The following is a 26,677-nucleotide window of genomic DNA, read 5'->3' on the forward strand; positions in this document are numbered from 1 at the left end:
GAGAGATCGAAATTTTCGAAAATTGCAATATGAGATATTGTGTATTTTCTGTCTCCTTTATTCTCCTATTTATATTAAGTTCCTTTTGGGCCCAGACAGGGATCTATGGAAGGCTTTGGATATGGGCTCATCCAATTTACTTTTTACTAATTAAATTGAACCCACAATTTAATATAAGTTATAATTGGAATATTACGAGCAGCCACTACAGAAGTAATATTGAACTCTCCCCATCCAAATCCGAAATTATAAGTAATCCGGGTTTCCGTTTATCTTTCATTTCCCGTGCTTAAGATTAATATGTCCATTAATTAATTAATGTCTGCTATTGACTTAATTAATTAACTTCTTATTAATTCCAAGAGTGGACTTAGCATGAAACACTCATTTATTATTCATAGAGTAATCATACTCCAACTAGCTAGGTTCCGAATAATAAAACTTAGTTTCGCGCTCCTCTTGAGGACATTATCAAACGAGACTCACCTCGTGCACGATTCAATATAATAGCAATCCTAGCACCGCTAGATATCGATCACCACTGCCCAATATATCAGGATAATTGGGCTACGAAAAACCCGCACCATTTGATAAGTCAAAGCAATGCATAATCAATACCGTATGCTCAATGCTAACCTACATTGATTAAGAAATAAATATTTATCAAGACCTCGCCTTTCAGTAGATAGCCCAAGGCAAGTCTTGCTGTTAGATCCGTTCAGTGCTATACCACACCAATGTCATCTTATTTCAGTAAGGCTTAGAAATATACGGACTGACATTGCAACCTTTCTCGATGGGTAGTCTAATTCCATCTAGGTTGTGAAATTCATATTTTTCTTTGTTTAGAACTGACCGTATTACCTTAAAGTGGACGACGCCCACAACCGGTCTACTAAAACAAAGACTTAGACTTTGTTAAGTTAACTTATACATTTAAACATGCATTAACATCCATTAAATGTAAAACATAACAACATTATGACAAAAATAATCTGTTTTATTCATTGGAAAATAAAATAAGAGTTTTACAGTATTCAATCACTCGAAACGTGATTTCTAGTATACAAACTCTAACAAGGGTTCCGCGGACTGCCAATGTCATCCTAATCTCGTGCCTAAGGCCCTCACGAAACTTATCAGCCAGCTTCTCATCAGTATCGGTCTGTTCTGGCGCATAGCGGGTCATGTCACAAAGTGCACGGTCATACTCGGTTACAGACAGATGTCCTTGGGTGAGGTTGTGAAACTCAGCTGCTTTCGCCTTGCGGTAGCTCTTGGGTACGTACTTATCGTAAACTTCTGTCTTGAACTCCTCCCAAGTCATTCCGTCTATGCGATCCTGGGGCATGGTCTTTAGCTTGGTATCCCACCAAAAATCGGCGGATCCAGTCAGCTGATGCGTCACGCAGATCATCTTCTCCGCTTCGTTGCACACTAAGGTTCGGAAAATGAGCTCTAAGGCACGTATCCAAGTTTCGGCTTTCGCAGGTTCGCCCATTCCGTCGAAGGTAGGAGGCTTTTGGTCAAGGAAAAGCTTCACAACTTCCCTATCTACTTGTGGAGGTGGTGGTGGTGGTGACGGCGGTCTTGGTTGCGTCACACTTTGCTCTTCCGAAGCATGGGAAGATGGTTCCTCGTTCCTCACGTTGCGTCTAGGCGGCATTCTGATTTACCACACTCAAACGGTTAGCGCACTTACTTAACATTTCAAGGTAGTGATAGGGTACTTTGGAAGAAAAGATTTTTAAACTCATTCACAAGCAGGGTCCAAAGAAAGACCACGCAATAGCAGTTGTTAGGAAAATAGAGAACATAATAAGGTTGCACCATAAGGTGGAAAACACTCGGAAGGTAATAGAAAGAGCAAGTATATTCATGCAATAAGGATAAGAAGAGTGAAGACGGCTTCATTGCCATGTAATAGAATGAAAGGTGCGAATTCCCCATAATATTTCAAAAATGATCCCAAAAGGTCTTGGTACAATGAATGGAAAAGAGCGATTCAATCGCGGAAGAAAAATAACAACATAAAAAGAAGTTCTTAGAAATTCAAAACGTGGGGAAAAGAAAACAAAATCGCTATTCGAGCACTAGCCACTTTTGGCCTCGTCCTCTTCTGGTTCTCCCGACTCTCCGACACTCTCGGCGCTCGAACTCTCTCCTCTCTCGAACGATCCTAACTCCTCGTCTTTCTTCTCGCTGCTTAGGGGCGAAGGAATCAAAGTAAGCATCTCTTCGGCCTTTCTTATGATCCTTCGAGGTGCTGAAACGCGCATCCTAAGGGTCCTTCTACGGGGTACGCGAGCAACGTGTGGTTCCTCGTCATCGCGATACTTCATCTGGCGTGCTGCTCCTGGGGAGTACCTTTGCGTTGGCAGATGGAGTGGAGGTCCATCAACGGCGGTAGACATGGCCGGAAGTAAGACTCCCATTAGGCCAACGAAGTCTCCTCGAGGCGTGTATTTGGGAGGGCTAAACCAAGTGTAGGATACTGTGAGGCTTGAGCGGTCCACTCGCTCCAAGGGGAAGGTAGTATATGGATAAGTCGCATGATTCCCTCGTGATGGGTAGTTCCGTACGCGTAGGCGTCCAGCCAATGACCATAGAAGTCGGTGACGAAGTTCAGAAGGAACTGCTCTCCGTCCCATTCTAGCTCTCTATAGCGCTCCACCGGAAAGTTCCTATTCTTAGCGTAACGGTGACGCATAAGGGCGTGATAGGGTTGGACCATTTACAGAAAAGGGAAAAAGGAACAAGTCAGCACCATCACAAAGGTGGAAAAGAATAGATAGTGCGTGATCTCAAATGGTGCTGCGAAAGTGTATGAGAGTCAAAAGATGGTGGTTCAAAACGTCGTGTCCAAGGTTCTCGTTCTTAAGACGACTATTTGTGCGTTCTGTATTCGCGTTTCGTCAAATCTCCACATACACTAACGGCCTTGTACTAGTTCTTTCACGTTTCTATTGTTGGTACAAGCGCTGTGATCGTAGCTAAACATGCTAAGTCCAAAAGTCCAAAATCTAAGCATAGCAACATTTCAACATAGTCCCACATGATCACATTCACATTTTACAAATTTTCACAAGTTCTCATGTAACATTCAACAAATCATTCAAGAAGCATCGCTTCGCGTTCATAATATTTCTAGCACATAAATAGGCTCTTCACAAGTTCTCATATTCAACAAATCGTCATTCAGAAAGCGTCACTTTTCATGCACAACATTTCAAAAACAAAAAAAAGCATCAAGTTTCAAACACACGGCACAAAATATCTAGTACCTCTTTCTTTGCGGTTGAACGAGACGAGTTGCGGTGTTGAGCCCTTCGCATTTAGTTCATTTACAAAAAGATTACAAAGACATCCAAAGGTTCGAAAAGACTCTTGGGTCCAGAGCGGAAAGAACTGACGCTCTGATACCAACTGTAACAGCCCGCCCTCCTAGGGTACAATAAATGCGGCGGCTGCTACCCAAAACCAACTCCAAAGAAGTAAACACAGACTAGTGTTTCATTTAAAGGGTATTGACCAAAAGAATTGAAAGAGATATCAGAGTATTAAATGCAACATCTTAACCTAGAAGTTCAAAAGGAGATAGATATCATAAATGAGGATCAAAACCTTAAGAGTACGGCATAGTATCCCAGACAGAATCACAAGAAAAGGCTAAGGCCACAACCAAAAGTAAGATGCAAATATTCCAAAAAGAAGTTCTAAAGGGTATCAAAAATTCAGCGGAAAACGACCAAGAGAGAAGCATAGCTATGTGTGATGACACAACTACACTTAGAGTTCAACACATCCATATTAATTTATTAAGCTGCTCAACACCCGCCACCGCTCGTCATCATTCAACCTGCACATAAGGAAAAACACATGCAGGGCTGAGTATTTTGAAATACTCAGTGAGCTCGTTGCCAAAACATTTTATAAGTTATGCCACCCTTACCAAGTGAACTCGAGTTTTTAAGCAGTTATAAAAGGAATATCACGAGTATCACAAAATATATTTTCATAGACTGGCCAGTCAAAATAACCTCCCATTTTCTCATCAATTAACAATCATTCCATGGTGCGACGAAAGTGTGGCCACACTTTTCGCCCACGAGACCGGCCGACTAGCAAGGACGGCTCTCGATCCCATCGTGTACACAGCCTGGTAGGGCTTGCGGCTCATACTCAGACCCGAATTCGTATAAGCAGATCAGATATCACATTAAAACAAACATAGGTATGGCATAACGGTTAAACCACCCTTATATCGCCCAACAACATTTAGATAAAATAAAAGAGAGTTTTTAGAGTAAAGCCCACCTCGATTGCTTAGTTTTCAAGTAGTTTCGCTTTTCCGTTATCCGGCTTTGCAACCAAAGTTTCACCTTTTAATCACATAGGCACATATCACAAATTAGGTTCAATACTACTCTTACTCATGCATGTCTCATTACTTTTCCCTCTTCCCAACGATTTATCTTATCATCACTAATTAATCAAGATCATGTTTATCACACCATCATTTAACTATCAAACACACACTACACCACACAACAACACACACACACACACGGTACACACACACACACGCCACACACACACTCGGCACACACACATACACACGTTCCCACATCCCTTTTTATCCCTCTTTCACTCAACTAAGATGCATGAGGGTTCAAGAAGACCGATTAATCGGTTGGAAGAAGAAAAGAAGAGGTAGAAGAAGAACAACCATAACTCTTAATCGAAAATACCTTTTTAGCGAAAAACAATCGGTAGAAAATACTCTCAACTAAGTATTAGCCTTGATTCTTCAAAGTTCTTGGATTAAACTTTAATTTCTTCTCAAAGGATGAAGGATTAATGGAGTAATGTAGAAGAAAAAAAATGAGAGAGTGTATGGGGGAGGGTTTCGAAAATGTGGGGGCTAGGGTTAGGGGTTTTGGCTCTTATTTATAGAGTCCAACAAGATCTTTAGGTAATTAGAATATAATATTTGGTAAGATCTCATTCTCCACAAATTAAATAAAATAAAATAATATTGTGAAGTAGGGAAGAAGAATTAACAAAAATAGATCCTAGGGCAAATCCCCATAATTTTCGAAAATTATGGCTTCTAGATAGCCAAGGTTTTGTTTTGGTATTTTTCCATATAGAATAAAATATCATGGAGCAAAATATAAATAAGGAAAATCCTCCATGAAGCAAGACAAGGGGCGATTTCTAGCCTTTTTAAATAAGGCATGGATTTTTGAATATTGACTAAAATAAAGTAAGGCAAGATCTCTTGAAGTATGGAAAGATTTGGTAGAATTTTTAAATTCTAGGTATGGAAGGAAATCAAGTAAGGAATCAATTAAGTAGGCAAAATAATATTTTCCTTCCCACATGGGTGATTTTCGAAAATCACCTAGGGAAATAAGGGGCTCGATTTTTCCATCTTTAAACAAGGAAATAATTGGCTCTTGGAATTTAATTTGGATAAATATTCCAAGGATTAAATAAATTCCGGAGATATAGAAATTCTTTCTCCAAGGGGTCTAGGGTTCGAAAATTATAAGAATTAGGGTGACAAGTAATTATGGAAATTTTCTCTAATATTCTCACTCACCCTTAAACAATTAATTTACCACATAAATCACACAAATAAATTAATCACATGCCACATCATAAAGTCAATAAGTTTGACTTTTCAAACTTTCAACGCAAACCCTAAACTCAACTCGGCCATAGCATCACATGCAATAAATGCATTCACGACTCCACGTCATCAACAATTAATTCTAGGGCTCAAAAATTAGGGTTCTAAAATCCGGGATGTTACATTTCCGATGGCCACGAGCAAGTCACCCAGCCCGAGACCGTCAAAGCCTACCTAGCCCGTCTCAAGGCCAATCTGCCGCGCAGCCTGGCCGCCCTCTTGGATGAGTGCGGCCAGGTTAAAGCCGTGATCTACGACTCCACAATGCCGTGGGTGCTTGATATCACGCACCAACGAGGCTTGCTCGGGGCTGCATTTTTCACTTCGTCTTGCAGCGTTAGCGCTGTTTATTACCATTTGGGACAAGGGTTGCTGAGGTTTCCATACGATCAACACTCCACCGTGAACTTGCCGGCGCTGCCTCCTTTTCGACCGCATCATCTGCCTTTGTTTGCGCATCTTGATGAACCGATGGTTACTGTGGATCATGTTGGTCAGCAGTTTGATAATCTTGAGAGAGCTGATTGGATCTTCTTCAACTCATTTCACACGCTTGAATCTCAGGTACTACTCACTTTTTTTTGGCCACACAAAGCTTATCTAGTGTGGCACTTCACAATGGCTAGTCTTGAATCACTTAGTTTGGTAATATTCTGGTCAGTCTCGTAAGATTTGAAAATGCCAAGTTTTAGTTTTTTTTGGACTATTGATATCAAACAGCATCGTTTGGTGATACTAAAACAACGTCAAGGAAAATAAAAAAAAATTACTTAATTCAAACTAATCGACAATGTTGTTAAAAGTACCACCAAATGATGTCATTGTGTACAAGAATGAGACAACAAAGAAAAGAATAGAAATGTCATGATTTAGTACTTCCCCCTCCAGGAAAAGTACCACCAAATGACGTCATTTTTGCACTTTAAACTCGTGTCACATAATATTAAGACTGTTTTTTATGGACTGATGAAGTATTTTGTTTTCAAATTTATAGATTAATTAGAATTGGATCAAAATTTCTAATTTAATGACATTTATTCCCGGGAAAATGTTAGTGTATATACTTGATGCTCTAAATTTGATGTGTCATTGGAGGTATTGGATTGGATGGCAAGACTATGGCCGGTTAAGACTGTTGGACCTACTTAATACTCCAGAAAAGCAAGAGACTAGTTTCAAACCACATCATCAACCTGTTTGAGTCAAAACAAGATCAAGCGTGCCAAAAATGGCTCGACGCCAAGGGGAGCGGCTCGGTCGTATACGTCTCTTTCGGAAGCTTAGCGTCTTTCCAAAAGGAGCAAATGGAGGAGCTCGCCCACGGCCTTGCAATGAGCAACTGCCCATTTTTGTGGGTGGTGAGAGCTTCTGAGATGGATAAGATAAAGAATCTTAATGTAGAGAAAGGCCTTATTGTTGAGTGGTGTCATCAGCCACAGGTGCTGGCCCATCGCGCCGTGGCGTGCTTCCTGAGCCACTGTGGATGGAACTCGACCCTCGAGGCACTGAGCCACGGCGTGCCTCTTGTGGCCATGGCGCGGGAATATGATCAGCCAACAAATGCTATGTTTGTCGAGGACGTATGGGGGTTCGGGCGAGGATGGAATCGTTTCGAGAGAGGAGATCGCGATGCGGGTTAAACAAATTGTTGAAGGAGATGAAGGGATTGAGCTCAAGAAAAATGCTTCTAAGTGGAAGAGTTTGGCTCATGAGGCTGTGGAACAAGGTGGGACTTCTGCTACTAATATTGATGAATTTGTTTCCGCACTACGAAAATAGAATAATTGAGAGATGATACTCACTCCGTCCCTATATACTTGTTGTATTTTCCATTTTCAGCATACTTCCTTTGTCCCTAATTAATTGTCACTTTTTGACAGGACTAAGAAAAGTTGATTGAAAAATTTAGTAGAATGTGGAAACCACTTTTTATATACGTTTTATAATAAAATGTGAGTGAATTGAGTTAATGAAATGTGAGACCTACTTACCATTTATAGTAAAAATGAAGTGTGACAATTATTGAAGACGGACTGAAATGGAATGTGGAAACCACTTTTTTTACATAGGTTTTGTGAATGAAGCGAATATATTTCTAAAGAATTTAGTCAATAATTGTAAATAACATTTTCAAGAAAATATTTATTATTAATCTCAAGTACATTCAATCAAATAAGTATGAATTACACATATTTTTCCTTCAATTAATAAGTATGACAGGTTTGAATTGAAAAAAAATATTGGTTTTCCAGGCAACTTTAAAACATTAATAAGTATGACAGGCTTGAATCTGAAAATTTGTTCAGATTCATGACAAATAGGCCTAATATTGCCTTAAAAACATTTAAGTTTTGGTCAAATTTTGGTTTGCCAGACAACTTTAAATAACCGGGAAAACATCATATTTGTATCTCACGGCGAAACAACAATCCGTTTGTCTAATAATATATTGTTGATGACATCGATTACTTCATTGGTATAAGAATTTTTGGATGCCTATTACACAAACTTGATGTGATGATGGATAACAAATTAAATTTCATAATTTTTCCAGGGGATTTTTAGCGTCGCACAGTAGACTCAAATTTGATTGAACTTCATGTTTTTTTGCCATTTGCCTCAAGAATATTGTGAATGTGTTATCTTTTTGAACTCACATGTTTCATTATCATATCCAATATTTAATCGAATATTGCATGCATGTGAACGTTGCTAATTCAATGCAGGCAAATTTTCAGTATACAATTCAATAAGAAAAAGCTAGGAAATCTTTGCATACACATGTGACTAAACAATGATACTCTTCTGAAACTTGACAGCAACTATTGCTCTTCCTTTCACCTTCTTGAGGCTTTTTTGTTGGAGAAATCCTAGTATTTTAAATAGACTCTGATGCCAAACTGTTAGATCGTTGGCACTAGAATTTCTCTTTGTTTTTGATTGAGATAATGGTTGTATAGTCTCTGTTTTAGGAGTTGTTATGGAGGTGAGTTTTCAGGGAGAAAGTCTGATACTTAGATAGATGAAAATGGTTCAACTTTCAAAAGACTCTCCATCTCCACTAATTAAAGATGGAATACGAGACACCTTTTCTAGGAAATGAAAACACATGCTAGAGAATTAATGACTAGTGTCATAATCAGCCAACCTACTAATGACACTCTAAACAAAAAGCATAATTAAACTTTTTCTGTTGCACATTAACTACAGAAGTATCCTTATGAGGAATGTGGGGAGGTGAGGCTGCCTTCGTTGCCTTGTCTTGGGGTCAAGGATTTGCCTTACCTCTCTATGTTTATGGATGACAAGCAGACCATTGTCAACCATCTTTGTGGCCAGTTCTTGAATCTTGACAAGGCAGATTGGATCTTCATCAACACGTTCGACATGCTCGAGAAAGAGGTACGTACGTGTTGGAATTTGCTGTCGGCGTTGATATCCACATAAGATTTTTTGGTTGCCATTTCTTTATGTGATGATTGAGAAGAAATGTAAAGATCATAATTTTTTTCCAGATTATTTTTAATGTCGCGCAATGCACTAGAATTTAAATAAACTTTAAGGTTTTGAGCTATTTGCCCTAATAAATATGCATATGATTTTGTCTAGACACAACAATGTTCTAATGTTATGAATTCATCACTTATCATTGTACAATCAATAAATACTCTATTCGTCCACAATTAATCATTCTATTTTTATTTTTATTTTTATTTTTGGTTTATCCATAATGTTGTAACTTATCATATGCTCTAGTCTAATGCATATATCATCAATTATTTCTTGGCCATAGGAACATAATCTCCTTGTCACATAATCCAAATGTATCCTAATCCTAACCCCTAAACCACTTTAAGGAAGTTTGCATGCTAGGATAAATAAATCCTTTATCTTGGCGTTATAAATTGATCTAAAATGTATATTCTTATCATATTTTGTTTATTTATCTTCTTTGGGCGTTATAAATTGATCTAAAATGTATATATTCTTATGATATTTTGTTTATTTATCTTCTCTACCGGACAGTAGATTGGATGGCCAGAAAATGGCCAATCAAGACCATCAACCATCCTCCTAAACCACAAAGACAACAACAACCTAATCACCATCAACCTTTTCGAACCGAAACAAGACGCCTGCACACAATGGCTCGACTCCAAAGAGACCGCCTCCGTCATCTACGTTTCCTTCGGAAGCATCGCATCCCTTGGAAAACCTCAGATGGAAGAACTTGCACACGGCCTCGTCGCCAACAACCGTCACTTCCTATGGGTCGTCAGAGCCTCCGAGGCCGACAAGCTCCCCCGGGATTTCAATCCCAGGGAGAAGGGCCTCGTGGTGGCTTGGTGTAACCAGCCAGCGGTGCTAGCCCACCGTGCGGTGGCGTGCTTCGTGAGCCACTGCGGGTGGAACTCGACTCTGGAGGCAGTCGGGCATGGGGTGCCCGTCGTGGCCGTGCCGCAATGGATGGACCAGACCACGGATGCTAAGTTTGTGGAGGATGTGTGGGGGATTGGGGTTGTGATGAAAGGTTGTGAAAGAGAGGAGATTGCTGAGTGTATTGAAGGAGTTGTGGGAGGAGAGAGAGGGGTTGAGATGAGAAGGAAGGCTTGTGAGTTTAGGAAATTGGCTAAGGATGCTGTGGAATGTGGTGGGACTTCTATCAATAATATTCGGCATTTTGTTGAGGAACTTCTGTGTAGGTAGTTAGCTTGTTTACGTTAGGACGTGGGTTTACTTTTATGTATACTTTTTATTCTTTTTGTTAGTTAAGTAATTTTTTATTTTGAAAATTATCAATATTAACGAGTCATTTTTATTTTTGGCAAAAAGTATCCCTCTCCCAAAATTACTCCCTTCGTTCCTGAAAATTTGTCACTTATTTCTATTTTCGTCCATCCATAAAAGTTTATTACTTTTTATTTTTATCATTTTTTGTAATGAACCCTACATTCCACTAAGTCATTTTCACTCACATTTTATTATAAAACTAATATATAAAACTAGAACCCACATGCCACTAACTTTTTCAACTCATTTTTTATTTCATTTCTTAAAACTCGTACCAGATTAAATGGTGACAAATTATTAAGGACGGAGAGAATATAAATTGTCTAATTTGAGAAATATTTTAGGAGTAGTAACATATAAATGCACATTATTTCTATACATCACTTTATTTATAAATTATACCAACTAAACTACTAATAATATGAATATAGATTTTATTATTCACTAACCCTACTTCCACTAAATTTTCTATTTTATATTTTATTTTATCAATTTTTTCTCTAATAAATCTCGTGTCCACAAAAAATTCTTAATATTTATTAGGAAAAAAAGGAATAGTAAAAAGTAAATATATTAATTAGTTGTGAAATAAAAGAAAGTTACAGACTCACGACAATCAATCAACTAAAAAATTATAAAATTAAGTATCTATAGATCCAAAAACCGACACATTATGTTCACGTGACATATTCAGAACACTGTTTTGCCTTTAGAACTAAAACTATCAAGACTAACAATTTCAAGCAAAATACGCACATGTATGTAATTAAATAGACACACATGAATTACCAAATTACAAGGAAAAAAAAGAAAAAAGATAAGATGAACAAGACCAATGTCGTCATCGCCATGATCGCAACCTTCTCCGACCGTGCCTACGTTAATACACCACATTTAAGCTATTGATAAAAAACAATGTCCCGAAATACATTTTCCATTTCTGGATGTAATTACACTTTATAATTAGAAAAAACAACCATTTTGACATCCAAAATCAGGACATGCCATACTTTGTTAAGCTTAACTAAAACAATATTGGGAATTTTTTGTAGTATAGGATTGAATTCTTGGCCATAGATACATTATCTCTTTGCTACAGCCTACAAAAAGCAAATGTGGTAGGCCATTCAATTATTCACACCACGTACGTTTGTGGGCCCAACATTCTTATCAGATCAAAAACACGACAAATATGTCTTTTGAAAATGTCTAGTGGCCATAGATACATTATCTCTTTGCTATAGCCTACAAAAAGCAAATGTGGTAGGCCATTCAATTATTCACGCCACTTACGTTTATGGGCCCAACATTTTTACTAGATCAAAAACACGACAAATATGTCTTTTGAAAATGTCTATCGATGAATTCTTGTAACAACCCGGATTTCTAGGGTATAATAATTACGGCGACTGCTACCTAGGCGAACCTAAATGCAACAAGAACATAGGCTTGGGTTTCATTTAAAGAGATTTGACCAAGTGTTTAATGAACTATCAAGGCAATAAGTCAACGGCTTACTCACGAAAATCAAGATTTAATAGACTACATAGGCTAAGCTCAAAAGTCAAGGGTTTACTGTAACTCCAACAAAACGCAATATTTCCCAATATTCCAAATCAAGGAAATAAGTTCAAAACAACCAAAGATAATAAGTTTCCAAAAATTCAGCGGAAGCAATCCAAGAGAAAGCGGAGCCATGTATGAAGACACGACTACACTTAAAGTTCCAAACATCCATTTTATTCGATTCAACTGTCTCAACACCACCGACCGCCCATCGCCGCTCAACCTGCACATATGGAAAACACATGCAGGGCTGAGTATTTTAAGCATACTCAGTAGACTCATGCCAAAACGTTTTAATAGTTATGCCACCCTTACCATAATGAACTCGAGGTTTAGCATTTAGTTTAAAAGATAGCATCGAGTATCACAAAATATTTCATGGACTGGCCAGTCAAACAATACCTCTCATTTTCTCATCAATCAACAATATCATGGTGCGACGAAGTGTGGCCACACTTTCGCCCACGAGACCGGCCGACTAGCAAGGACGGCTCCCGATCTCCAGTGTACACTAGCCTGATAGGGTTTGCGGCCCTACTCATACCTGAATTCGTTTATATAGCCCTATAGCCTAATGGAGCGCACTCGCAAACTAGGCATCAGGCACACGCAATATCCAAAATAATCATAGGCATGGCATAACAGTTTAATCCACCCTTATCGCTCCACTTTCATATATTTGCAACATAAGAGAGAGTTTAAGAATAAAGCCCACCTCGATTTTCTTCGATTTCAAGTACGTACTTCTTCTTGTTATCACACCGAGAACGCGAGCTATCACCTTTAGTTCATGTATTTCAAATAAGTCTCAGTCATGGACCAAAATCATGCATGTTCTCACGTTTCCCTTTCCCATCGATTATTTTCAATATTCCCATTCAAAATCAAAGTACAGTTATTATATCGTTTTTATTCACACAACAACTCCAGATTTATCATCAAATCGTGACACGCATGAGTGTTTTCCACACACAACACACGCACACACACACAACGCATGTGCACGCATCCCGAGGCGTGCACACACACGGTCACACACACATACACATATGCATCCCAAATTCATCGATTAATTTTCCCTTCATTCATTCTAAATGCATGTGGACTCAAGAACACCGATTGATCGGTAGAAGAAGAGAAGATCAAAATAAAAATAAAAATAAAAATACCTTTTCAATAGAACAAACGGTAGAAACAAAGTAATAGCCTTGATTCTTCAAAAATTCTTGAATTTCAACTTCAATTCTTCTCCAAAAGATGAAGAAATATTGGAGAAAAGTAGAAGAAAATTTTGAGAGAGTGGGGAGAGAGAGAGATCGACGTGAGGGAGAGGGGGGGCGGTTTTTCTTTAATCTAGGGTTTAGGTTTTCACTCTTATTTATAGAGTGCAAGATATAATCCCATAATTAAATAAATAAAAGATTTGGAAGAGATATGGGATAGTAGTTGACGTGATTTTAGAGAGAGAAATAGGGGGATTCGAATTTTATGCTATTTAATTAGCATATAATTAAATTTGGATATTTTACGGAGTAGAATAATCTATATCATGGAGCAGAATAAAAATAATAAATCTCCCACTAAGAATAGGAAATAGGCGTGAATATTGATTACTCCATAAGGGATCAATTTCAAATATTATTTAATATAAGATATGGCAAGATCTCCTTAGATATGGTAAGATATGTTAGGATATTTGAATTCATTTATGGAAGAGGATAAACAAGGGATAATATAATAAAATAATCCATTCTCCCGTAAATAGGAGATTTTCGAAAATCTCCTTGAAATCATCATAGGGGCCAAAATTTTCATGGAATAAATAAGGAATAATCGGACTTTGGATTTAATTTAAAATAATTATCCCAAGCAATAATTAAATCCAAGAAAATAGGATTTTTTTCCAATTAATAAGAGGGTCGAAAATTCCAATTAAATAAATAATGCTCCTATTAAATTCTCACTCATCCCTTAGGAAAATAATTCACCACAATATTATTTCACCCCGCATCAAAATATTCACATAATCGCATCACAAAAATCCACCATTCTAATTTCACCTCCACGTCACCTTTTCAACGACTTTGACCATTCTACGGCCACGTCATATTTTTCAACGATATTGACTATTCAATAGCCACGTCATTAAATCAACAAGTTTGACTATTCAACTCCATCTCTACTCCAAATCGCAATTAGGTCACAAGAAATCATGCAATAAATTACTCATAATTAAATCCACATATTTCATAGCATTAAAAGCATTTAATGCAAAAAATTTCACGTCTCAAAAATTAGGGTTCGAAAAAATGGGATGTTACAATTCTCCTGTTTGATCTATAACATAACCTAATTATGAGCAACTACGTACTACACCTCGTGCGTGGTTAGGTTGCCTGAAGTCAATAAGCTGTAAGTGCGTAAAATTGCCACGTCCGTCCTGTAACAGCCCGCCCTCCTACGGTACAATAAATGCGGCGGCTGCTACCCAAAACCGACTCTAGAGAAGTAAACATAGGCTAGGGTTTCATTTAAAGAGTACTAACCAAAAGAATTGGAAGAAATAGCCGAGCATTTAATGCAACAACTTAACCTAGAAGTTTAAAGGAAAAAGAAGATATCATAAATGACGATCAAAATATCTTAAGAGTACGACATAATATCCAAGACAAAGTCACAAGAAAAAGGCTAAGGCCTCAAACCGAAGGCAAGATGCAAATATTCCAAAAGAAATTCTAAAGTGTATCATAATTCAGCGGAAAGCGACCAAGAGAAAGTATAGCTATGTATGAAGACACAACTACGCTTGAAGTTCAACATATCCATATTAATTAATTAATCTGCTCAACACCCGCCACCGCTCGTCATCATTCAACCTGCACACAAGGAAAACACATGCAGAGCTGAGTATTTTGAAATACTCAGTGAGCTCGTTGCCAAAACATTTTATAAGTTATGCCACCCTTACCAAGTGATCTCGAGTTTTAAGCAGTTATAAGAGATATATCACGAGTATCACAAAATATATTTTCCATAGACTGGCCAGTCAAACAACTCCCCACTTTTCTCATCAATTTCCACAATCACAATCACAATCTTTCCATGGTGCGACGAAAGTGTGGCCACACTTTTCGCCCACGAGACCGGCCGACTAGCAAGGACGGCTCCCGATCCCACCGTGTACACAGCCTGGTAGGGCTTGCGGCCCATACTCAGACCCGAATTCGTATAATCACATCCATAACCATATAGCCCAATGGAGCGAACTCACAAACTAGGCATTAGGCGCACAATATCACAAATAAACAAACATAGGCATGACATAACAGTTAAACCACCCTTATAACACCAATCAATACTTTTGACAAAATAAGAGAGAGTTTTAAGAGTAAAGCCCACCTCGACTGCTTAGTTTTCAAGTAGTTTCGTTTTTTCGTTATCCGGCTTCGCAGCCAAAGTTTCACCTTTTAATCACATAGGCACATATCATAAATTAGGTTCAATACTACTCTTACTCATGCATGCCTCAAGACTTTTCCCTTTTCCCACCGATTTATCTTATCGCTACTAATCAAACAAGATCATGTTTATCACACGCAAATATTTAACCATCAAACACACTCTACACGACACAACACACACACACCACACGACACACACACACACGCCATACACACACGCTCACACACACACACGCACACACGGCACACACACACATGAACATATTCCCACATCCCTCTTATCCCACTTTTACTCAACCAAGATGCATGAGGGTTCGAGAAGACCGAATAATCGGTTAGAAGAAAAAGAAAAAGAAGAAGAAGAAGAATAGTGATAAGAACTCATAAACAAAATACCTTTTTAGAGAAAAACGATCGGTAGAAACAAAGTAGAGACTTGGTTCTTCAATACCCTCGGATTAAACTTCAATTTCTTCTCAAAGGATGAAGGATAAATGGAGTAAAGTAGAAGAAAAATTGAGAGAGTGAGGGTGGGGGATTTTCGAAAATGTGGGGGCTAGGGTTAGGGGTTTTGGTTCTTATTTATAGAGTCCAACAAGATCTTTAGGTAATTAGAATAGAATATTTGGTAAGATCTCATTCTCCACAATTAAATAAATAAATATTGTGAAGTAGGTAAGAAAAATTAACAAAAATAGATCCTAGGGCAAATCTCCTAGTTTTTCGAAAATTATGCTTCTAGGATGGCCAAGATTTTGTTTTGGTATATTTTACGGAGTAGAATAAAATATCACGGAGCAAAATAAAAGTAAGAATTCTCCCCAATTTGGAGTGAAAAGTGGCGTCTCCTATGCCTTTTAAATAAGGCATGGATTTTTAAATATTGACTAGAATAAGATAAGGCAAGATCTCTTGAGGTATGGAAAGATTTGGTAGAATAATTAAATTCTATGTATGGAAGGAAATCAACTAAGGGATCAATTAAATAATCAAAAATAATATTTCCTTCCCTACATGGGTGATTTTCGAAAATCACCTAGGAAAATAAGGGGCTCGATTTTTTTCCTCTTTTAAAATAAGGAAATAATTGGGTCTTGGATTTTACTTTGGGTAAATATCCCAATGATTAAATTAAATCCGGAAGAAATAGAATTTCTCTTCAAAGGGGGTCTAGGGTTCGAAAATTACATGAATTGGGTGGCAAGTATACATGGAAATTTTCTCTAATATTCTCACTCACCCTTAAACAAATAATTTGCCACATAATCTCCTAATTCAAGAAATCACATGCCACGTCACATAGTCAACAAATTTGACTTTTCAAACTTCCCGGTCAAAGAAACTCATGCAATAAATTTACTCATCGAATAATTCACATCTTCCACGCCATCAATAATTAATTCTAGGGCTCTAAAATTCGGGTTCTAAATTCCGAGATGTTACACGTCCCCTCTGTTTCCTTTGACGTTGACTCGAAGACAAAAAAAAATAATCATGTCCACCCAAAACCAAGCTAGTACTAATATATATGCCGCCCCCTCCGTTTCCGAATCCTGAATCCGTTACTCCAAAGGGTGGTTTAATGCCAAGTTCTTCGAGGATGGTGAGGAGTTGGGGTTGGATGGGTGAAAAGTTTTTACGGGAACAAAACTACAATTGTTTTTTGCTTAAAATCTAGATCTCTTGTGACAAGGAAAGAAACAAGTACAAAAAGTGACCTTAACTCAATTATTGACACCATTAATATGCATGTCCCTATTTAACCCACCTTTATATATTCATTCCAACTGCAAACTTATCTTCCAAATTCCAATTCTTAAATAAAGGATGTAGAAGGCTCAAGTAGTAGTGATCCTATACCCCGCACAAGGCCACATCAACCCGACTCTTGCATTCGCCAAGTCTTTAGCCTCCAAAGGCCTTCTCATTGCCTTCGTCACCACCACTTCCATCTCTAAATCCGCAAACTTCTCCGACTGCGCCTCCCTAACCCTACACACCGTGTCCGATGGCTCCGAGCACGTGGAGGGGACCGAGACCACCGAGGCATACTTCAACCGCCTCAGGTACACAAAAGATAAGGTTAAGGGGCTTTAAGCCCCTACCAATCTTGTTTTTATACGGTCTTCAAAATTATCCAAATTTTATGTTAATTGTTGTGAAAAAGTCCTGGTTTAAGAAATATGAAGAAAAATTAATAGAAAAAGTTAACGAAATTTTGGTCTCATTTAATGATTTAGTAAACTGAGACGTTGTCCTTCGGGGACATTTGATAAAGTTGGAACAATACAGAGAAGATTTGCATGGCCCCTGCGCAAGGATGACACGCATAGTAACTGAGACGTTACCTAAAATGAAATTAAATGAGATTTGAATCACAGACGGAGTGAATATATTTTTTAAATAAAATATATCAATATTTTTTCCTGCGCTCGCACACAGGTGCAAATTCTCCAAAAATCTGGCGGATTTTATAGACGGCCACATGAGAGGTACGAGGGCTATTATCTACGACTCGGTAATGCCGTGGGTGCTGGATAACGCCAAGGACCGGGGTATGGTCGGGGCGTGTTTTTCCACTCATAGCTGCAGCGTCTCCGCCGTGCTCTACCATTTGGGACAAGGCTTGCTGCTGCGTTTTCCGTATGAGGATGAAGTGGCGGTGGTGTCGTTGCCGCTCTGCCTCCGCTTGAGAAGAGAGATCTGCCATCCTTTCCTAATTTGGGGCCGAATTTTAACCTCCATTATCTTGTGAAGCATCTTACTGATCAGTTCTCTAATCTTGAGAGTGGATTGGATCTTCTTTAACACCTTTGACGAGTTGGAAGATATACAAGACTCTTGGCCTTGGCCTCGGACATTATTAATTTCTCTGTTGTTTGACCAACTTACACATACGAAATCTTTTAATTTCTTATATTCTAAGAAGTAACTTCTACAGTAGAGAACCACTCATTTAGTCTGCATTAATTGTCACATTGGAGATTGGCACCGATTTGAAAAATGTGAAAGAATTCATTAGGAAAATATGAATATCAATGATGTTCATCAGTTCATAATCAATAGTCTTGATAATAGACAATATTTATTAAGTAAGAGAAAAATTTTAAAAAATAATTGCAGTATTATTAGTGAAGACTAGACTGCTCCGTTTTATATACTATAAAATATGAGTTGAATAATTTTTTGAATGCGACATGTATTAATTAGAGATATCGTATAAAAACAAAATGAGCTATTTAACGGCAGGCCACATGTTTTATGTTACTCTCTCCGTCACACTCAAGAAGTCTACATTCTTGAGTGATAGGATTTTAGGAGAAATTGTTAAGTGGAGTAAGCAGAGAGAAAAAAGTACTCCCTCCGTCCCAAGATAAGTGAGCACAAACTTTTCGACAAGAGATTTATGGAAATGAGGTTTTGTTAGTAAAGTGAAAAGTGAATAAATTAAGAGAGTTAATAAAGCAGAGAGAAAAAGTAAGAGAGATACCAAAAAAGAAAATGGCTCCCTTATCTTCAGACGTCCCAAAAAAAAGGAATGTGAGTCGCTTATCTTGGGACGGAGGGAGTAGTTGAATATTTTAACGAGGAGAGTGGAGAGAAAAAAAGTAGTTGATTATTTTAATGAGGAGAGTGGAGAGAAAGAGATATATATTTCTCAATATAGAAAGTGGACATTTTGAGTGAGATAAAGTAAATGAAAAATGTGGACATCTCGAGTGAGACAGAAAAAATAGTAATCTTTTATCAGCATAACTTTTATTAAAGCTTAATATCATAATCTAGTCCATATATCTTTCAACACGCAGATACTCGAGTGGATGAGAAGCCGATGGGAGATCACGACAATCGGACCGACATTCCTACTACACGGCCAAGACAAGAAGCAAAGCATCAGCATGTTCGTGCCGAAGGCCGACGCCTACCGAGAATGGCTCGAGTCGAGAGACCCCAAGTCCGTCGTCTACGTCTCATTCGGAAGCATCGCCTCTCTTGAAAAAGAGCAAATGGCAGAACTCGGCCACGCCCTTCTAACCACGGGCCGCCACTTCTTATGGGTGGTCCGATCCTCCGAACTCGACAAGATCCCTCCCGACTTTGCCAGTACCGCGGCCGGGAAGGGTCTAATCGTCGAATGGTGCCACCAGCCATAGGTGCTGGCGCACAAAGCCGTGGCGTGCTTCGTGACGCACTGTGGATGGAATTCGACTCTCGAGGGGTTGAGCCACGGGGTGCCCCTCGTGGCGATGGCGCAGTGGGTGGACCAGACCACAAATGCGAAGTTTGTGGCGGATGTGTGGGAGCTGGGTTGCGGTGCTGCGGCGGAGATGGGAATGGGATTGTTGGGAGATAAGAGATTGCGATGTGTATTGAGAGAGTTGTTGGAGGGGATGAGATCAGGAGGAATGCTTTGAGGTGGAAGGAATTGGCGGCGGAAGCAGTGCGGAAGGGTGGGAGATCCGATAATAATGTTGAGGATTTTGTTTCCAAAATTCTTCTTGGTTGAACTATTCCGGAGCTAGAAAAAATAATCAAATAAAATAATATGACACTCATTTCCCATTTTAGTTTAACCCAAATAGGATGAGATATTTATATTTTTAGTAACTTTTTCTCTCCAATTAAATCACTTTTTATTCTCTCCAATTAAATATTCAATTTTCTTTTTCCTTTCATTTAATACTTACACTCACTCTTAAATTAACCAATATCTCATAAAATCTCGTGCCGAAATTTCGAACCCTAATTTTAGAGCCGGAAAATTTCTTAATTGATGACTTTAGGAGACGTGAATCAAATGAGGAACGAATTTATGACCGAGCTGTGTCTAGGGTTGCGTTGGAAGTTTGAAAAGTCAAACTTGTTGAATATATGATGTGGCATATGAATATCTGAATTAAAGGAATTATGTGATGAATTATGTCTTTAAAGGTGAGTGAGATTATTAGGATACTTTCCATAACCATCCTCTTGCTGAAATTTTCGAACCCCTTGGCCTTATTGGGGAGAAATCCTATTTTTCCGGATTTAATTTAATTCTTGGGATATTTATCCAAATTAAATCCAAAACCCAATTATTCTCTATTTCTTAATGAGGAAAATCGACACCCATGATTGTTTTAAGGTGATTTTCGAAAATCACCTATTCTTGGGAAGGAAGAATTATTTTATTGTTTAATTGATCCCTTATTGATTTCCTTCCATACCTAAAATTTAATATTCTAGCAAATCTTACCATACATCAAGGAGATCTTGCCATATCTTATTTTAGTTAATATTTAAAAATCCATTCCTTGTGGAAAAGCCAATTACACGCCTATTTCCTTTTTTCAATGGGAGGATTTTTATTTTTATTTTGCTCCGTGATATTTTATTCTACTCCGTAAAATATACAAAACAAAATCTTGGCTAAATAGAGAGCCATAATTTTCGAAAATCCCTTGCCTTGAACCCCAGTTCACTTTTTTTTTTATTTCTTCTTCTCTACTCCACAATATTTGTTTTATTTAATTATGGAGAATCAAATCTTCCCAAATATTCTATTTAATTACCTAAAGATTTTATTGAACCCTATAAATAAGAGAAACACCTAACCCTAGCCATCAAAAAAATCGCCCCCCACCCCAACTACACGCCTCCCTCTCTTTTTCCCTCTCTCTCAATTTTCTTCACTTTTCTCCAATAATTCTTCATCCTTTGAGAAGAATTAGAGTCTGAGCCTCAAGAATTGTCGAAGAATCAAGTCTCTACTTTGTTAATACCGTTTGTTTTGACAAGAAAAGGTACCTACATGTTTATCTTCTTCTTCTAACCGATTAATCGGTATTCTTGAACCCCTCATGCATCTAAATTGATTGAAAGTGGGTTAAACGGTATATGAAAAATGCACATGCGTGTGTGTGTGTGTGTATGCGTGCATGTGGGTGTATGCGGTGTGTATGTGTGTGTGTGACACGGGAACGACCCTCATCTATGACATAAGTTGATGATAGATCTAAGATTGATGAGTGAATAAACATATATGATGAATATGTCTTGTTTTGAATGATAAATGTAAACCAGATCGGTGGGAAAAAGGGGAAGCGTTGAGACATGCATGATTTAAGAGATTGATGTTGAAACTGATTTGTGATATGTGCCTATGTGATTAAAAGGTGAAACCTCGGTTGCGAAGCCGGATAGCGAAAGAGAGAAACGTACTTGAAACCTAAGCAGTCGAGGTGGGCTTTATTCTTAAACTCTTTTATGTGCAAATTTATGAATGTGGAGAGATAAGGGTGGTTTAAACAGTTATGCCATGCCTGTGATTATTTGTGATGATGTTGTGCGCCTGATGCCCAGTTTGAGAGTTCGCTCCATTGGGCTATAGGGCTATGGATATGTATAAACGAATTCGGGTCTGAGTAGGGCCGCAAACCCTATCAGGCTAGTGTACACAGGAGATCGGGAGCCGTCCTTGCTAGTTGGCCGGTCTCGTGGGCGAAAAGTGTGGCCACACTTTCGTCGCACCATGGAAATGTTGTGATTGTGGAAATTGATGAGGAAATTAGGGAGTTTGTTTGACTGGCCAGTCGGTTGAAAATATTTTTGTGATACTCGATGATCTTTATTTTGATAATTGTAAAACTCGAGTTCACTATGGTAAGGGTGGCATAACTATTAAAATATTTTGGCAACGAGTTCACTGAGTATTTCAAAATACTCAGCCCTGCATGTGTTTTCCTTATGTGCAGGTTGAAAGGCGACGAGCGGTGGCGGGTGTTGAGCACATTAATAAAATAAGATGGATATTTTGAACTTCAAGTGTAGTTGTGTCTTCATACGTAGCTTCACTTTCTCTTGGTCGCTTCCGCTGAATTTTTGAAACTTGTTCCCTTTGGTTTAGAAGATTGAGACATGTTGTGTTTTTGCTGAATTTATGTCAAACCCTTGATTTTGATCATAGTTTATGGTGTCTATTTTTAGTTGATTTCCTAGGTTAAACCGTTGACTTATTGCTTTCATAGTTCGTTTAACACCTTGGTCAAACATCTTAAATGAAACCGTAGCCTATGTTTTTATTGCTTTTAAGTCCGTGTTGGTAGCAGTCGCCGTATTTATTATACCCTAGAAAGGCCGGCTGTTACATTAAAGCTCTTGGTAATTAATTAAATTAAAGCCAAGATGGATGTGCTTAAACTCCATAAATAAAACATCCAAGTTTTGGCCATGCCATATTTTGTTAAGCTTGATTATAGCAAATTAGCAATATTGTGATATTTTATCGATAGTTCACGACATTTAGTTGATATTTTGAAGAAATTAATAGACTATATACATCGTACGGGATTGAATTGTCACCTTTTTCCTTGACCAGAGAAACATTATTTCTTTGAGTCTTTGTTTAGATAAGCCAATGTGGTCTTGGCCATTCAATTATTCAAACCATGTTTTACTATTATAAGACTGTGGGCCCAAACACTGCTACTAGACTAGAAACATGACAAATATATCTCTTCGAAACAACAAGAAGGGAGTCTATCAAGCAGTGAATTCTCTATTTGATTTATTATCTCCGTCCCTAAAAAGTAAATTTTTATTTTTATTTTTTATTTCAAGTTAATCACAAATATTAGTTTCTATCTATTTATAGCAAGTTCTATCTCTATAATAAAGTTGATCTTATTTTTCAACTATTTTTTCTATCTTTATTTTACTTTACAAATTTTACATTAAACCTTGTAACATAACCTAATCATGAACAACCACCAATCCTCGTGGGTGATTAGGTCGTCTGAAAAGCCGTAAGTGCTGGCATGTTTCATGAGCCATTCTGGTTGGGACTCGACTCTGGAGAAGACGAGCCACACGGGTGCGCATTTTAGCAATGCATGCCGCAGTATCAGGAGTTGGATCTGGAGTTGGAGAAAAGTGTTGAGCGTAAAAAGGAGAGCTCAAAGAGACCAAAACTACAATTGTTTCTACTAAAAATAATTTCATCTTCTAGAGCACTACTTTTCTAGAAGAAAAAGGTGCTCTCAACTCAATTATTGACACCATAATGCATCAAGCCAATTCAACCCACCTTTATTTCTCCATTCCAAAGACTAAGACTGCTATGTTTCCAAATTCAAATTCTCTTCTCTCTCTCTCTCTCACTCTCTCACCCTTTCTTATAAATAATCTATATATGGAGTTCATCATATACACATATACTACAAAGGATGGGTATAGAAGTAGGTGCTGGTAGAAAGGCTCAAGTAGTAGTGATCCCATTCCCGGCACAAGGTCATATCAATCCGGCTCTAGCGTTCGCTAAGTGCTTAGCGTCCAAAGGCCTTCTTGTCGCCGTTGTCACCACCACTTCCATCGCCAAATCCGCAAACTTCTCCGACTGCGCCTCTCTAACCCTACATACTGTGTCCGATGGCTCCGAGCATGTGGAGGGGACCGAGACCGTCGAGACATACCTCAAACGCTTCAGGTACACAAATTAAGGATGAGGTTAAACCCCCTAGCTATACCAATCTATTCTTTTACCTTTTTTCTACTTAGTCTTCAAATATTAGGTAAAAAGTTTTTATTATTAATTCAAATCACTTAAACAGTACTTTCTTCGTTTTTTATTTAAAATCTCACTTTGATTTTTGTGCGCTACCAAATTTTTATTTTAATTTTCAAATCTTCAAAAATTATCCGAATTTTATAGTATTGCTTATTGTGAAAAAGTCCTTTATCAATGATTCGAATCACTTAACAAATAGTACTTCCTTCAACCATCCATTAAAATCTCACTTTGATTTGGTGTGATTTAAGAAATTTGAATGAAAATTGGTGGAGAAATAGTAGTGTTTCGGTCTATTTTTTACTCCCCTCGTTCCACATTAATAGAGACATTTCATTTTGCGCACTTATTTTGAAAAATTAATTATAAAAACAAGAGAGAATATTGTGATAAGATTCTTTTCTACATTATTCTTTCTCTTACTTTACTCTCATTCCACTTTAATTATTTAATATCATTTTTTTAAAACGGGTGCAAAAAATAAAATCCCTCTATGGAACGGAGGGAGTATATTATTAATTTTATAATGACATGCAAGTGTAATGATTAAGTGAACTATGTGGTCTGTTTTCCAGAATGAAATAAACAGTGAGATTTTAAATTGTAGAAGTCCCGATATAACAAAATGAGACATAGCCTGAGTGAATATATTTATAAATAAAATTTAGCGATACTTTTTCCTGTGTTCGCACCCAGGTGCAATTTCTCCCGGAATTTGGCGGATTTCATGGACGACCACATGAGCTGCGCGAGGGCTATTATCTACGACTCGATAATGCCGTGGGTGTTGGATATGGCCAAGGACCGGGGCTTGGCCGGGGCGTGTTTTTTCACCATGAGCTGTGGCGTCTCCGCCGTGTTCCATCATTTGGGACAAGGGTTGCTGCTTCGGTATCCATACGAGGATGACGTGGCGGTGTCGCTGCCGGCTCTGCCCCAACTAGAGAAGAGAGATCTGCCTTCCTTTTGCCATGTGGTGGATCCTGAGCAATGCGCTGTGAAGCTTCTTACTGATCAGTTCTCTAATCTTGAGAGAGCGGATTGGGTCTTCTTCAACACCTTTGACAACTTGGAAACTCCGGTATTTTTCTTCTCTTTCGCCTGCAGTTTCAAATGGAATAAATTTCACAATAATTATGAGGAATTTTGTGGGATGGACGGAAATAGTAAAATGTGACAAAATTTAAGAAACGGATGGAATAGTTCATACATTCTAAAAGCAATCACTAAGAAATACGGCTTTCGTCTGAAATATAATCAAATTCCACTTTATTAATTTCAATGTGAATTTAAGAAATATGAAATGAAAGTGAGTAAAAGTTAGTTCAATAGGAATAGCAATTTGTAATAGAATAGGTTATATAGTATACTAATAAAAAAAGAAAAAGTAAAATGAGATTTTTATATGGATATCCATTTAGTAACACAAGACTTTATTTTGAAAACGAAGAAAATTTATATTAAGCCCATTATAGGTTCTAGAGTCGAGTGCTTATAATTTTTTTGTCTTAAGTAATGAATGAATTAAAGTCCAATATCATAATATCGTTGTATTAGAAATGTGTCCCTATATCATAATATCGTTGTATTAGAAATGTGTCCCTTACCTCCTAAAAGGTCTTATAAGTGAGAGGATTATCCACACTTATACAGAGAAGCTATGATCATCACTAAGTTGGTTGATGTGAGACAAGATTTAAGAGTTTTAACACATTCAATACGCAGATACTCGAGTGGATGAGAAGACGATGGGCGATCACGACAATCGGACCGACGTTCCTACTACTTGGCGAAGCCAAGAAGCACAGCATCAGCATGTTCGAGCCGAAGGGCGACGCCTACCGAGAGTGGCTCGAGTCGAGAGACCCCAACTCGGTCGTCTACGTCTCCTTCGGAAGCATCGCCACTCTTAAAAAAGAGCAAATGGCAGAACTCGGCCACGCCCTTCTAAACACCGGCCTCCACTTCCTATGGGTGGTCCGATCCTCTGAACTCGACAAGCTCCCTCCCGACTTAGCCAATACCGCGGCCGGGAAGGGTCTGATCGTAGAATGGTGCCACCAGCCAGAGGTGCTGGCGCATAAAGCCGTGGCGTGCTTTGTGACGCACTGTGGGTGGAATTCGACTCTCGAGGGGTTGAGCCACGGGGTGCCCCTCGTGGCGATGGCGCAGTGGGTGGACCAGACCACGAACGCCAAGTTTGTGGCGGATGTGTGGGGGGCAGGGGCGCGGTGCGGCGGCAGAGATGGGATTGTTGGGAGGGAGGAGATTGCGAAGTGTATTGAGAGAGTTGTTGGAGGGGATGAGATTAGGAGGAATGCTCTGAGGTGGAAGGAAATGGCGGCGGAGGCGGTGGGGAAGGGTGGGACTTCCGACCTTAATGTTGTGGATTTTGTTTCTAAGATTGCGTTTGATGATGGCGGGGATTTTAGCCCCACCTCTGTTCTTGTTTGAACAAGTTCAAGTTAGTGGAATGCGTTAGTGGAACTTGAGGTCATTAACACTACTTATACGGACCGTTAACAATAGTGCCGTTCTATAATTGCTACTGAACTATAATAGGCCACAAAAATCACATAACTCTATATCATTTAATCCATTAACACTACTTATACG

General features: G+C 38.4%; 1 protein-coding gene, 1 long non-coding RNA gene, 1 other non-coding gene and 3 pseudogenes across 4 annotated transcripts; 5 read left to right on the plus strand and 1 right to left on the minus strand.

Moving 5' to 3' along the window:
- The first annotated feature begins 2,840 nt into the window (after positions 1 to 2,840).
- LOC125220655 (UDP glycosyltransferase 9 pseudogene) lies at positions 2,841 to 7,494 on the plus strand (annotated as a pseudogene).
- Positions 7,495 to 8,678: 1,184 nt separating this feature from the next.
- Positions 8,679 to 10,405, plus strand: LOC125220654 (UDP glycosyltransferase 9 pseudogene; annotated as a pseudogene).
- Positions 10,406 to 12,041: 1,636 nt separating this feature from the next.
- On the minus strand, positions 12,042 to 13,377 carry LOC148933830 (uncharacterized). The gene is made up of 3 exons (XR_016135341.1): positions 13,225 to 13,377; positions 12,771 to 12,836; positions 12,042 to 12,278 (listed from the first exon to the last, which is right to left on the minus strand). It is a non-coding gene; the product is annotated as an uncharacterized LOC148933830 (long non-coding RNA).
- A 3,667-nt stretch (positions 13,378 to 17,044) lies between these two features.
- Positions 17,045 to 20,023, plus strand: LOC148933831 (mogroside I-E synthase-like; annotated as a pseudogene). Its single transcript, XR_016132909.1, has 4 exons — positions 17,045 to 17,119; positions 17,350 to 17,582; positions 17,959 to 18,343; positions 19,320 to 20,023. The product of XR_016132909.1 is annotated as a mogroside I-E synthase-like (transcript).
- On the plus strand, positions 17,771 to 17,872 carry LOC148933832 (U6 spliceosomal RNA). The gene has a single exon (XR_016134831.1). It is a non-coding gene; the product is annotated as a U6 spliceosomal RNA (small nuclear RNA).
- A 3,576-nt stretch (positions 20,024 to 23,599) lies between the features above and the next one.
- LOC148933833 (mogroside I-E synthase-like) lies at positions 23,600 to 26,567 on the plus strand. The gene is made up of 3 exons (XM_089063192.1): positions 23,600 to 23,980; positions 24,758 to 25,142; positions 25,787 to 26,567. Exons 1-3 carry the CDS (start codon positions 23,721 to 23,723, stop codon positions 26,513 to 26,515), a joined length of 1,374 nt encoding a protein of 457 aa, XP_088919318.1. The 5' UTR covers positions 23,600 to 23,720; the 3' UTR covers positions 26,516 to 26,567.
- The last annotated feature ends 110 nt before the right edge of the window (positions 26,568 to 26,677 follow it).

The sequence above is a fragment of the Salvia hispanica genome, chromosome 1 (assembly GCF_029641045.1).
Source record: "Salvia hispanica isolate PSC_SH4W2 chromosome 1, Shi_PSC_v1, whole genome shotgun sequence".
NCBI classification, from domain to species: domain Eukaryota; kingdom Viridiplantae; phylum Streptophyta; class Magnoliopsida; order Lamiales; family Lamiaceae; genus Salvia; species Salvia hispanica.

Excerpts from the sequence above, each read along its gene's own strand:
- LOC148933833 (XM_089063192.1), top strand. The coding sequence starts at position 23,721 with ATGGGTATAGAAGTAGGTGCTGGTAGAAAGGCTCAAGTAGTAGTGATC. Across the intron at positions 23,981-24,757 it reads ACATACCTCAAACGCTTCAG|GTGCAATTTCTCCCGGAATT; the intron begins GTACACAAATTA and ends GTTCGCACCCAG. Across the intron at positions 25,143-25,786 it reads TTGACAACTTGGAAACTCCG|ATACTCGAGTGGATGAGAAG; the intron begins GTATTTTTCTTC and ends TTCAATACGCAG.